The 14,361-nt window shown below is 42.8% G+C and overlaps 2 protein-coding genes across 5 annotated transcripts in view; one reads left to right on the forward strand and one right to left on the reverse strand.

Annotated features, from left to right (window-relative positions):
- Positions 1–14,361, forward strand: part of MCF2L2 (MCF.2 cell line derived transforming sequence-like 2) — a 319,138-nt gene that overhangs the window by 179,587 nt on the left and 125,190 nt on the right. The window lies entirely within an intron of this gene.
- The window catches only part of B3GNT5 (UDP-GlcNAc:betaGal beta-1,3-N-acetylglucosaminyltransferase 5), a 37,261-nt gene continuing 23,570 nt past the window's right edge, over positions 671–14,361 (reverse strand). The window contains exons 1-3 of one of the 3 annotated variants that reach the window (XM_084638981.1): positions 6,642–6,732; positions 5,817–5,858; positions 671–5,462 (exon numbers count right to left, since the gene is read on the reverse strand). In XM_084638981.1, the coding sequence (XP_084495107.1) occupies positions 3,990–5,126 (1,137 nt within the window). In that variant the 5' untranslated portion in view covers positions 5,127–5,462; positions 5,817–5,858; positions 6,642–6,732 and the 3' untranslated portion in view covers positions 671–3,989. Of the gene's footprint in view, positions 5,463–5,816; positions 5,859–6,641; positions 6,733–14,361 lie in introns of those variants that run through there. The other 2 variants (XM_084638980.1, XM_084638979.1) reach the window with 2 other exon arrangements.

Consider the following 14,361-nt stretch of genomic DNA (forward strand, 5'->3'; position numbering starts at 1 on the left):
TTCATTTGTTCCTCTCTTACTGAAGGTCTCTGTGTGGGTTTAAAATAAAGCAACTATTTGAGGAGTTCCATAAAAGAAAGTTGTAGAAAAAGTTAATGTTGGAAAGCAAGCTGGGGGAGCTTTCAGATCTTAGGGAGGGAACTTATTGTAAACTGAACAGCAATCCCAGTTGTCAGTTAACAAGAAACACAAAGTCCAAATCACTGGATCATTAAGGGAGTCTTCCACAGAGTCCTCCAGTGGAAGACAGGTAAATGCAACATGGGATCTCAGGGGTGAGCAAAAAGATGTGTGTGTGTTCCATCAGAGATGACACGCCAAAAGGAGAAGTTAAAAAGGCCAACACATTAAACAGAGGAAAAAAAAGACAAAAAACAACAACAATAAAACCCAGCACATACTAATGTGGGGTTCAGGTATTCTCTCAAGAAGGGACTAAACGGTGTATTCAGAATTCAGTTTTAAAGCACGGAAGCTGAGGATGTCAGGTACAAGAAGGGCAATTCTGAAAGCCAAAAAGGTTTACCAGCTTAAAAACAAAACACTACACAAAACCTGTTTATTCTAAACAGAAAATTTTTACAAAAACAATTGTCTTTTGTGATAGAGCAAAAAGTTTCAAGAATAAATATTTGTATAAAAATTAGTAATATCAAAGGAAACTTGATGCAAACCAAACAAACAGGTAAAAACAATTTCAGCATTAAACATTTTGTGCAACAATGTCAAAACTGCTAATTGAGAAGAAGTGACCATTCAGGCTGGTGCATGTTTTAATTGTGAAAATAAAACATGAAAGCCCTGCATTGGAGCACTGACATGCCTCTCTCTCAAAACAAAAAAAACCTAAATGAAGGAGTACAAATTTTAAGTCAATGTTTAGAGCCAAAAGGTTAAGAAATTTTCTAGCTTCTCCATTCTTTGAAAGGAGTGCCATCATATTTTCTTCAAATTTATAAACACTTTCTCTTAATATGCAGCAAAACATCATAATAAAAAGCCAAATTACAAACAAAGTCCTTTTTAAGATAAGGAATATTCCTAACAAAACAGACCGGCTGTAAACAAAAGCATTTCAATGGTCAAGAGGGACACTGATCTTTTCACCCAATGGCAGATTAAGTTTTAAAGTAAAGTAAAATTACAAGTTATAGATGCTAATTTAAGCCCCAATTTTGCAAACATGTAAGTATATGCTTAACTTTACTCACGTGAGTCAAGTTAATCTCTACATTTGCTTGCAGGATTGGGGTCTTAATTGTATACTCTAAAAGCATACTGCATTTAAACTATTTTATACTAGCTGGGATTTCTATCAGGTCATTTCTGCCACAGGTTATTGTCAATTCAAAGTGGCTAGTGCAATCAAAAAAATTTCCACCAGTTATAAAAGTATTTCCACAGTGCAATGTATTTTTAGATTTCTCAGGAATTTAGATCTATAACTTGTAATATTTTTAGTAATTTTGCCATTTAACTTCAACATTGGTTAAGCAAAACTAGTTTTGAGTAGTATAAGTCAACCTCTTAAGAGCATGGATTAACTGGATTTTGTTTTGCTGTAAACATTTTAGAGCTGAAGAATTATGTAACATTATCCAGCAGGATAGGATAAATTTCTCATTTTACAGCCATCACTTTTGCATTGGTGGTAATAGACTAAGTCTTGCTTTGTAGGTTTCTCTGTATAGTCAACACCTGGATCCAACTATGGTCAGTCCAGTGGTTTCCTTACCCCTTCACTCTGGAGAACCACTTAATCTGTATGATTACTCATTCTAGTAGATATCAAGCTCTTATCCCAGTTGGAAGAGTAAGAGTAGCTTGCATAGAGGCAAATATCAATCATGCTCCAATAACCAACTGACAGAAGTTCTCTCCTGGATCTTGTTGACACTAGCCTTTCCCCCCTCCCGCAAGATGCCTGTGTACTACCACTGATGCAGCCCTACAGATGGTGGCAATAGAGCGAGCACTAGCTTAAACAAGAAGGTGCACACAGCTGCCTGCGTTGTAAGTGAGCATATCATCTAGACCTGCTCTGAGCAAAGCTAGAGTTAAATACGGTGACTGGTCTACTTTAGTGCTCCCACATGGTCATCTACAGCATTGTTGGTCTGTCAGTGCTGGGAAATTTGGGGAAAAAGGCTAATGTGGATATTCTCTTAGAAAGCAAGTAGCACCTCTCTTGGAGTTGAAGAGCCCACCTCCTAGAACATGACAAAGTTCCACTTAAAAAGTGACAGACTCATTATCATTTCCAGCCTTTGTTTTGCATTTCTGCTGCTATGTCACTGGATGAAGATTTGAATTCAAGCATTCTGAAGTGAAGTGATTTTATGACCCTGTTCACATTGGAACTCATACCAATGTCAAACAGCTCTCAAAATAAGAGACAAACACCACTTGCATCTACATCTATCAGTATCCAAACAGCTACTGTGGCTTTGGCTACTAGAGTTACTAACAAATAGTTGTCCACAAAGTACACGGAAACATTGTTACAACCAGACTGATAAGAAGAGCATTGAGTCCTTCTCCCAGAGCTCAGTTTTAGAGGTTTTGGACATGGTTATGAACCATCAGGTTACAAACAGTGGTGGTGGTGGTGGTCAGGGTTTTAATAGCACCTACTTCTAGCCTTTGTAAACTGAAGGTTAAGCTTTTTGCTCATGTTAAAGAGGCAAGAGTAACATATGCAATAGATTTGGTTAAAGAGAAAGATACAGATTTTCTATTTTGACACGGACTTCTTCACATGGCCATAAGACAAAGATCTGTTCTTGAAACCAATTAGATTAAGAGAGGACAATTTAGTGGATTCTTTGTAATTCTCTTAATAAATGTTGCATCTTTACCTGTTACAATCAATATTTCACCCTATCCCTTCTTTGTGCAGTCTACCCTTACTTTCAGCTCCTCACATCTTTCTGTTAGTGCTCATGTTTGCACAAATTTGGCTTCTTCAACTTTTTGAATAATCTGAACTACCTACGTTATGACAGACTTCCCTTGAGTTATTTAATGGAGAAGTTTAACTTGTCTTCCCTCTTGAAAATTAACTAGGGAGACAGAAGTGTATTTTTGAAAGAGACACCTGGAAGGCCATACTCAATACACATGCTCTTAGTTTACCAATGACTGACTGGAGTGTTTAAAAATACCACTTCAGAAAGCGTTTTCAGATTTAAAAAAAAGTTACTTAATTTTCAAAATGTTGCTGTAGTTGAAGTAGTGTTGCAGAAGTTATTAATGTACCTTCCTGTAAATTCCTGTTCTAAACAGAGCTCGTGTATTACCTGAAAGCACCAGTTAGAAGGACAGTATGAATGCCATTTCCCCCCACCCAAATGTTGTGCAGGATTTACGTAACCTCAAGAGAGCAAAATGTTTTAGCAAGCTTTCACCTCTAGCACCATTTGTGGATTATTTTGATTTTTAAAGAGTCATTTTGCTGAACTGTATACAGAAATGGTGACCATTTGACTAGTTTACTAAGACTTTAAATTGCCATCCTACTCTTCTACTCATGGTACCAGAACTATCATTTCCTTTTGTTTGGAAAGGGCTATTTATGGATGTTTAAGTAGCGCATCAACTGCAAGTCATTGCCTTGAAACGATGTGCCTTAATTTACATACTCTTTTTCAAATGGAAGAATGCAATTAACAAGGGTTATTGACAAATTCTGTACTCCCAAGTTCAATTACTTTTCACAGGCTTTTCAATATCTAAAAAAATGAAATCAGTTAATATCTATTCAAGACTTAAATCCCTTGAAAAGGAGTGTAAAAATACAGGGTGCAGTATGTGGAAACTAACACAGCAATAGAGAGTTATTCTGATGAAGTTCCTGAGCAGAATAATTTGGGATCTATTCACATTTTAATCTTACCTCTTTTCATGTTTACTTATGTATATATTGGATAAACAGTTAAAAGTTGTCACTCCATTTTGGCTCAGTGAATCTCTATGCAGATATTCAAGTATTAGGAAAATGCAGCTGAACAGGGATACGTGTCCTCATAGTGTAGTTTGCAAAGAAGCATAATGTTAACTATTTTGCAATATAGTCTACCCAAAAATCTAGAGGAAAAGCTTTTGACTTTTGGATCTGTTGCCTGCTTCCAAAGGTGATGAAGGTCTTCCACATGTCCATGGGAGGTTATCATTTTGTTATAGATGCAGGGATGATATGGAGCCTTTCCTTCCCCAGAAAAGAATACATGATATTGTGGTACAATTCCCATTTTATTGGCACAGAGACCCATGAAAACATCATCTATATAAAGACTTGTATTAAGGGTCTGTGAAGCCTCATATACTTTAGCTGCTACATCACTTGATATTACATATGCGGCTCCAGCTGTGTAGTCAGGATAAGAAGGCCACTGGTACATTTCATATGGAACATAGTATTTGCTAGTCTTATCTCTCACGGGAGGAGCTCCACGATGGACACGCCCAATCCAGATATCTTGAATACCAATTTCCACTAGACTTTGGAGATATGCAACAAGATTTGGCATGTGAATAAAAATATCATCATCTGCAGACATAATGAACTTGGCATGTGGGCAGTATGCATTCACCCATCCAAACTGCAAAAGTAACTTAAGGGTAAGATTGTGAAAAGTATCCAAGAAGTCTTGTTGGATCAAATCATTATACTTCTGGTCTTCCTTTAGAAGTTTTCTTTGCATCTGTGCTCTCTGCATATGATCTGTTGGTCGTCCTAAAGCAAAAACAGTTTTAATGTTGGCGTTAAGATGAGAATGTACATATTTCTCATTACCCCAGGTTTGTCGAATTGCATCTCGCCGATGCCGGTTTTCTGGAGAAGTCTTTACAAACAATAAAAGGAGGACCTCTTGCTGTTGACATTTCTCCTTGTGGTTGATCAAATATTGGTATCTTGCTACCCTGTCCAAGTTGTCCCTGCTAACGGACAGGCTATTATTCACAAAGTTGTAGCTATTTATGAGGTATCTGTAAGAATAGGACTTCATGTGGCTCACAATATGATTATCAAGTGGTGTCCAGAAAATCATGAGAGACAATACAAAGCAAGTGGCAAGTATCTGCACAAACTGGCATTTTCTGACTTTCCTGGCACTAACAAACATTCTGATGCAGTCCCTTTAATACTTGTTCCAGTTAAGGATCAGTGTATTTAGGGTGGTGTTCTTTTCATTTGAAAGCATAGAAACTCCCTTTCACAAGAGATGTCCATTGGAATGCATGTTGTCTTTTGTACAGTATCCTTGTAATGTCAGCTATGTGCACAGATTTCACAAGTCATCTAAAAGCCATTTTGCTAGGAGTGAAAGAATGCAGACGCATTTAAAGGACAACACCTGCAGAGCAGATTTTTTCCTCTGCACCATCTTTAGCTGAAATAAACTGTACACTTCCAAGCTGATGTTTTCTTACATACTCCTTTGCTTCAGAGAGGTGGAGATCTATCAAAGGTGGGAAGGGGAAAGAAACAAAACTGTTTTAGTAAGGAGCTATATTAACCTAAAAGCAATTATATATGCAGATTCAATTGTTCTTTTTTGGGAGTAAGTTATTAGTGGAAAGCCACTTCGTCTTTGTGTACATCTAGATCAGGGAGAACCACCCCTCTACATACATTGAACTGTCATAAAAATGAAAAGGCCAGAGAAAGCAAAAATGATACACATGGAGGGTTTCTAAAAAGAGCCATCCTTACCTAGAAAGCTGATCAGTTCCCAGAGACTTTTATGGGGGAAAGAGAAAAAAAAAAATCACATTCCCCTACTTCCAGTCTCTATTACAGGTCTCATTCTTACCTCTATCCCTGTGTAGCTTCTCACTGTTGGTTACATGGGTCTCTTAAAAAGAAGAAAAACTGATTTGATTACATGTGTGTGGGGGGGGGGGGAGGAGGAACAGCAAAATTGCTGTCAAAAGGAGGGTCAAATGCACAAAGTGAAGGTGGGGAATGGGAAGATTTCCTCTCTAATCTTTCACTTACAGTAATTTTACAAGAGTTCTCAACAATAGAAGGGTAAAAAAGATTCAGACAGAAATGTGACTTTTAGGCTAGCAATTGGGGAGGGGGGGGGGGCGTGAGATGTTGGAATACAGATTAGACAGTTAACTCCTTAAAATACCCGAGTTCTTTGTTACCATCTGCATGCAGAGCATGCCCTTAGGCTTCTGCCTGGTTACTTTACCCAGCCTGAATCAAGCCAGGGGTTGTGTTTTGTTTAAAACAGGCACAGACAGCAAGGCTACCCCTCAGACACGGGAGGGGCGGTGGGGTGGGGGGGGGGCGTTAAATCTAGGTCAGAGCAGGGTGCTAAAAACACTCCTGACCCTTGTCTACCCCCTCCCCACTGAGGACCTATAGGGGTTAACAGCCCCAGCAGCGGCTTTTGGGCCTAAGGCAGGCAGGGTCCCAGCCAGCCCGGGGGGGGCACGAGTGCAGCGGGCGGCGACTGCAGGCCCCGGTGCTGGGAGGGAGCCCCAGGGCTGAGGTGGTACGGGGCATGGTGCCTGTTTGGGAACACCCCTGGGCCGGCAATCCCCAGCCCCGCACAGGGCTGAGGGAAAAGCGCGGGACGGGGGGGGGGTGAGCACAGAGAGGCGGGGCAGCCTGCCCCCGCCCCCACCTCTCCCACTATGTGATGGGGGCGGGGCAGCCCCCCTCCCCTCAGCGCCGGGCAGAGCGCGGGAAAGGGGCGCCGCTGAGGCGGCGGCGGCTCGCGCTGCAGTTCCCCGCGGGACGGGGCGCTCGGCCACGGCCCCGCCCCGCCGTTACCTCCGCTCGGGCGGGGAGGGGGCGTTTCCGGTGCCGTTGCCCCCCCCCGCCGCACCACAGGGGACAGCGTTTCCGGGAAGTGGGGGGTCCGGAGCGCACCTGTGAGGGGCGGGGGGCGTGGCTCCCCGGGGCCCTGCCTGTGCCAGGGCCGCGGATCCCTGAAGGTGACCCCCCCCCCCAGGTAGTACCAAGGGGTGAAGTGTCCCGTGCTCCCGCAGGGATGTGGCCCCCAGCTCCGGGCGGGGGCGGCGCCTGCCTGTCGCTCCCTAAATCGGGGGCAACACCCGGCCTTGTAGTAGGTGAGAGGAAGGGGTGGAATTTTTTTTGGGGGGGGGGGCACGCAATTCTTGGGCTGATAGGAGAATGAGGCAAGGGCTGCGCAGGCTTGTAATCTGAAACGTGCAAGGCATGTTACAGGTATTATCCAAACCTTATCACGGCATTCAAGACCTAGGCCTCTTTTTTGGGTGGTCCTAAACCTGCCAAGCCAGCCCTACTCACAGATAGGGCTTGCCCCAAGGGGATCTCCGCTACCTGGCGCCCTACACACCTGGTTGGAGGCATGAACTGGCCGGTTATAGTGGAGTTCCGGGCTGGAGAGATGCTACCTCTGCAAGCACTCTACCCGCCTCCTAAAGATTCATCAGGCACCCCCTTTCTACACGTGGATGTAGCTTTTGTTCATTTTTGAGCGTATGCATCTCCAGTCTTCAACTATAAAAAGTTTTTGAAAACAATTAAGTAGTTGCCACTGGTGTCAAACACTGCTGTTCCTTTAATAAGGTTTTAAAGCACAGTAAGCTTGCCTGCTCTCCCTCCCCAGCTGAATGATTTTATTTTTTTTAATAGAGAAAAAAATAACACACAGTCTCTCTACCATCTAACCTACTCAGCCTCTGCTTTCTTTGTATGTAGTTCTTGTTCCTCACCACAGATACCAAACAAATAGAGGCTAACCGCTAGATCGGGGTTCTCACACTAAGGGTTGTTTCTTTTATTACAGCTCATAGCCCCCCCCCATGTAATAAGGGGCTACGAGCTGTCAGCCTCCACCCCAAATCCAGCTTTGCCTCCAGCATTTATAATGGTGTTATACATTAAAAACACTTCTTTTATAAATGGGGGTGTGTGTGTTTCACTCAGAGGCTTGCTATGTGAAAGGGGTCACCAGTACAAAAGTCTGAGAACCCCTGCATTAGATAAATCAATCTGCCTAGCCATCCAGCAAAGAGTGTGTTCATTCCATTAAGATTTATCAGTTCTAAATAAATTAATCTCAAAGAGGAAAGACTCCACACCAACCAAATCACATCACAAACGCAGCCTCTTAAAACTGAGCTAATTATTTCTATTCCTGCAAGCGTGCATTACCTGGTACACATGTTTTTTTTGCATCTAAGCTTTCAAGCCCTCAGCTGACAAAACAGACACCACAGTGTAGACAGTCACTTGCCTCTTAGCTAGAGCAAAACTTGGTATAATTCCCTGGCTTCGTTTCTGATGGAAAGGCCAGGTTGCTAAATGATAGCATGGGGTGATAGAACTAAGGCTTGCAGACTGTGTTGCACAACAAAACAGCTGTATGAGCAGTCTGATAACTAAAGCAATCAGCACTTTTTATAGCATCAGTTTAAACCCTTTTTATTTTGGATACATAAGTTACACAATGCACCTCCACTGAGTTAAAAACTCAGCAACTCTCTACAACAGAATGCCATTGCAAGGCTTACTCTTGTTTCAGTGGGTAAGCAGAATGCACATGAGAAGCTGGAGGGTTACTGAAATCCAGATGGAGCTGTCCAGAGCAGAGCTCCACTAAATATTTTAAACCATCCTGGAGTTTTTATAGCATGGGGAGGGGGAGGGGGAGCACACAGGGAGAGGATCCAGCAAATACTCAAAGAATTTAAGCCCTGGAATGAGGTGGTTGGTTGTGTTTTTTTGCTGGGGAGAAAGGGGGTGCGGGAGGGGGAAGGCAGGGAAGAAGTGGTTTCTGTAAAGTAGCAATAAGTCATTTGTGAAATTGTTTTCTGCCCTGATAAAGTGTGCGGTATAGTGTGCAAAATTTTGCCAGCTGGTAAGAAAGCTATCTTCCTCCTCAACTGTTCTCACCCTATTAATATGCAGGCTGAATGTAAATTTCTTGTGGACATATACTGCAACTATCATCATAGTGACAGGATTAGATTTTTGTAATATAAAAATCCTTTGCCCACATCCCTCTTCCCCGGGGTGGGGGGGAGGAGGAGGAGGAGAGGGGGGAGGAAGTGGCATGTAATCCTAAATAGCTTAAGTAGATAGTTACTTTACTTCTTGAGAATAGTTTTAACTTACTGTGCAATAATCTAAAATTAAGCCATAGCTCGAACAATTTATGTACCAGTGAGAAGATCTTCTGGTGAATACGGGAAATTCAAGTTGCCATTTCCAGTAGAGTTTAAGTTTTCATAAACTGTGACCCAAATAACCTTTAAGCCAATTGCATTGCCTTATCAATGTTGCCAGTTTAGTGTCTGAGAAGAAGCAGCCTGAAAGTACCACTATTTAGGTCTGAAAAGAGATGGTAAAACGGACCACCTGCAAACAAGGAACTGTCAAAGTCAATTTCATATTTAAACATTAACTGAAGGTGGAGGACCCACCCCACAAAAAGTAGATAGGGAAATGGTAGAATAGCAGAAGCTTCTCCCTCCCTCCCATCCCCCTCACAATAGTCAGGAGGCTCTGGAATTGAATAGACAAAACAGCTTCTCAGAAAGCTAACGGGTCAAGCTGCAGATGCCTACTAACCAGAGCCACATGAAAACCCAGGGGCAGCACCCTATTAGAAGTCCCATAACCTAGCTCCTAAGAAGCTAGTAGGGCAGAAAGTATACTGTGGAGGGACTGAGTTTAATCCTTTTGGAGATGGGTGGCCCTCCCACATTTGTATTTTCTATGAACAAGAGAGGTAGGTTTAGTCCTCACACTAGTAGAATTTTCAAGACTACTCTTGCTATAAAATAGATCAACTTCAGTTTAGATTGTTGGGCAGCTCAGTGCTGTAGTGGATCAGAGTTCAGGTCTTGAGCTATGTTAGCCAATATGGGGACACTATGGAGCCAGTCATCTCCTCTGGCTAATTAACAGAGTAGCCATCTTGTTAGTGAACGCTGCTCCATGCCCCCAGAGAAGCCATGGTGGAAGGGAAGTACCTCCAAGCCTATAGGAGGGGAGGCAGTACTTATATCCAATGGGGATGCCGCTTCCAGCAAAGCTACAGGTGCAAACCAAGTTTAGAAATCAAACTCACAGCCTCTCAGGATAGTAACAGTACTCTCTGAGCCACTATTGTTCTGGGTCCAGGTGCCGGACGAGACCAAAACAGTATCATGACTTTCTGTAACATATAAGTACAGACGTTCTTTTGGAGCTGGTCTCACTTCTCCCCCACTATCCAGAAAATAAAACCAAGCCGATTCACTACTGGGAAAACTGTATTAATTCCCATCCCTCTGAATTAAGGGGGACAGTTGGTGACAAGCTCTCTAGTGAGATGAAAAGCAGCATGATCAATCTGAGATGCTCCTGCAAATTCCCTACCTACATTGGTAGGCCTGATCTGTGGAGAAGGCAGAACCATGCTCTAGAATTGTTTTCCCAATATCAATGGAGTTAACCAATTAAGTTGTCCAGAATGATCAGAGTTAGATCTTACTATGCTACTGCTAAACTTATTACTTTGTGGAAAGTCTCAGAATGCTTAGGATATGAAAGGCAACAAGAGATTTGCTTTTGTCCTCTAGAACTAGAGAACCATCATTCTTCAGCATTGGATATAGGGCTAGGAAGAATTCTGTTGCTGGAGATGCCCAGGCTGATGTGCGAAACCAAAATCTTCTTGCTTGAACTCCAGGTAGACCAGGGGTGGGCAACCTTTGAGAAGTGGTGTGCCAAGTCTTCATTTACTTACTGTAATTTAGAGGTTTCACATGCTAGGGGCTGCTCAGCCCAGGGTCCCAGCCGCCAGCCCCAGCCACTCAGCCCGGGGTCCCGGCCGCCGGCCCCGTTCATCCAGGCAGGCAGCAGGCTGAGGAGGGCAGACAGCTGAGACCCCGGCTGGCAGCAGAGTGCTACTAAAAATCAGCTTGCGTGCTGCCTTTGGCATATGTGCCACAGGTTGCTCACCCCTGAGGTGTTCTTCCTACAGTAACTACGGTTTTCCCTGAAGTTTCAATAATAAGTGGGGTTTGTTTGCATTCATTTCCGGGGGGGGGGGGGGGGGGAAGAGAGGCCATTCCTATATGGCTGATTGTCAAGTGAAGGTAAAAAGGATATAAAAAACTTTATACTTTGTTTGTTTGGACTCTAGGATGCAGTGGGATGAAAAGGAGCTACAAAATTTGCTGTGTAATCAAGAGAACTATCATTGTAATAACTGAGAATACCATAATCATGACAAGTAAAATAGTTACCTCAGCAGGAAATGTTTCCAAGTGAGTCAATATTTGGAAGAAATTAAGAAGGAAATAATTTTGTGGTAAAAGGGCATAAAACGTGTTTTGAAGGAGAGAAAATACTTGTAGAGATTAGCCACCTGCTTGGTGCTGCAGAACCATTAAACAGCACCTAGGAATGCCAAGATTGCGTACAAACAATATTTTTAACTAAGTATTTTCTTGATTTCTTGATTACCGTGTACAGTAAACTACAGTAAGTTTTATAATTAAATCCCATTAGGTCAGGGTTTAGTCATAAGTAGCTGACAATGCTGAACACATCTTGTCCTTTGCTACACTGATTGCAAAGTCACTTCCTCCTCCTCTCCCCCTTCTCTCGCTGATGAAAGGGATATTTTGTTTAATCCTTTAGGCTAGAAAATACTTCCATTTACATCCATTCTGCAGGAACCAAGGCATTCACATAAGAGCAATTAGAACTTGGTGGTTCCAATGATGAACTTCCTAGGCTACAGCAGCCGAGCTAGTTGCAGAATCATTAATACTATGCAGTACTACACAAATGTGTACACTGAACACTGCTAGTGCATGAGTGAATTTAAAGCACAGAGAATACAGACCTTCTGAGAAAGAAAGAAAGAGGAGGAGGAGTTATACCCTCCCACCTCCAGAGTTTGCTTCTCTTCCCTCCCACTCCTTTGCTTTTGTGTGTGTTATACAAACACATTAGTTCTACCTATAAGAGATACAACTTTGCCTCACTGGATTACACAGAGTTGAATTACTGTTGCTATCAGAGAGATTATCTTGGGTATATCCATCGTGAGATTTACCTTTATTAGGGTTGAACAAGGTCCCCTTTCTAACACAAAATTCCTCCATCAAATCAGAGCGTACATACAGGGCAGTCGTTCACTGCTAGCAAAAACTGAATAAGGGATACTAGCAAAGTTTATTCAGCAGATGACGTAGATTAGCATTGGAATTTATAGAGCTCTATTGCAGTATCTGGGTACACTTTGCAAGGACTAGTTAAAACCATTAAGTCAGTCCCGCTTCAGAGAAGAGCGTTTATTGTCCATTTCATTTCCTATCCCCAGAATGACCATGCATCTTCCCAAATATGCTTCAGTATTCTTAAAGAGAATTTTCCAATAGTATAGCACTCATGAATCATCTACCCTACAAACTAACATGTGCAACATGGAAGAAGAAACCTGATTTCTATTAGAGAGACAAGGTGGGTGAGGTAATATCTTTCATTGGACCAACTTTTGTTGGCAGAAGCAGCAAGCTGTCAAGCTTCACAGAGCTCCTCCTCAGGTCTGGAAAAAGTAATCAGAGTGTCACAGTTAAATAAAGGTGGGACAGATTGTTAAACATAACATGTTGCAGGAGACTACTTAAAAGAGAAGTGGGCAATTAATCCTACTTTGTCCTATGACTACAGAGGAGTTAAGTTACAAATTTTGTAATGAGCCATAAAACCAGTGTCTCTGTTGAGTCCATGATTTTTAGCATCCAGCAGAGTTATGAATTTAAGTTCCCAGGCTCATCTTTTGAAGGTGTTGTTCACAAAGGAATCCTGCACAAGGACACGTGTAGAGTGATTGCTTTGTGAAAAGTGTTTGCCCATGGGTCATAAGGTGTTTTTTTAATAATTTTTCTGGGAAAGTTCATGCATAAGCATAGTGATGGTCTGGTGTCATCCTCATTGTTGTGGGGTATTTGATGCACTGGAGAGATAGACCACGTGTTCTGATAGGCATGCATAGGAACCAGGAATCTTGAAAACTATTGTGGGAGGTATTGATCATTGTAGCAGTGGAGATAGATCTGCAAGTTCTGCATCTGTTGTTGTGGCAGGGTCTGGTGCTGCTTTGAGTTGGCATGTTCTGTCTAGTCTGTAGGGAGCTTCCTTATGAGCTTGGTGAGGTTGGGGGGTTGTTTAAAGGCCAGAAGAGGTGGGTCGGGAAAGATTTCTTTCAGGATGGCGTCCCCATGAAGGATGGGTTGTAATTCTTTAAAATTTCTATTCAAAGCTCAAAGAAAAAGAACTGCAAGATGGAGAATTCATATTTTGCTTAGGAAGGAAGTTGACTTGAGGGTTGAAAGAGGAACAACGATATTTTCTCTCTCGAGTAGGACTATTACTACCACATGAGAGTATAGCTTTCTTTGGATTGTATTGTTGCCCCTTTGCAACATGAGCAGCTGGAAGTAATCTGGTATTTTCCTTTTTGCAATCCTGCTTATTTACAAGGAAGGTACAAAAGTCCTGGGTCTCTGAATGCAGAGGGAACCAAGAAATGGCTTCTCTTCTTACAGCCCCCAAGCCTCTTTAGCCAACTCCACACTCAAAGGGTCACACTGCTTACAGGCTGCTGCTGGACAGAGATATACATCTGTCTCAAGATCTTGTCTGTTCTCAGTTTCTGTGTGATCTCCCTTCCCCCCCCGCACACACACAGCTGCCCAAAATAATACACAGCCAAAAATTCCTGGGTTGGTTCATACACATCTTGCGTCTTAGGTGGGGGCCTATGCTTACAGTTATGTTAACTGAAAGTGAGTTCACACCAAATCAGTCTCATTGAGGTTTTAAAAAAAAAAAACAAAAAAAACCCCAACCCTTAATGTTTCACCCAGCTCATAAAAATATTACTCAAGATAACAGGGGACTAGCAGCTATAACCAGACTAGTGTACTTTCACTCCGTCCCACACAAGAGTAGCACCTTTCAGTAGATGTTAGAGATTTGTTCTTAGTGTTAGTCTGTTTATTTCACTGAAAAGGATTTGCAATGCCTAGTGCAGGGGTGGGTAAACTTTTTGGCTTGAGGGCTACATCATGGCATGGAAATTGTATGGCGGGCCATGAGTGCTCACAAAATTGGGGGTAGGGATGTGTGAGGGGGTGAGGGGTTTGGGGTCCAGGAGGGTGCTCTGGGCTGGGACCAATGGGTTTGGAGGGCGAGAGGGGGATCAGGGTGGGGCAGGCTGTTGGTGCACTGGGGTGGGTGAGGTCTCTGGCTGGGGGTGTGGGCTCTGGGGTGGGACTGGGGATGAGGGGCTTGGATCAAGGGGTTTGGAGGGCAAGAGGGAGATCAGGGCTGTGGCAGGGGATTGGGTT

The sequence above is a fragment of the Lepidochelys olivacea genome (genome assembly GCF_965140295.1).
Source record: "Lepidochelys olivacea isolate rLepOli2 genome assembly, chromosome: 9".
Lineage (NCBI taxonomy): Eukaryota > Metazoa > Chordata > Testudines > Cheloniidae > Lepidochelys > Lepidochelys olivacea.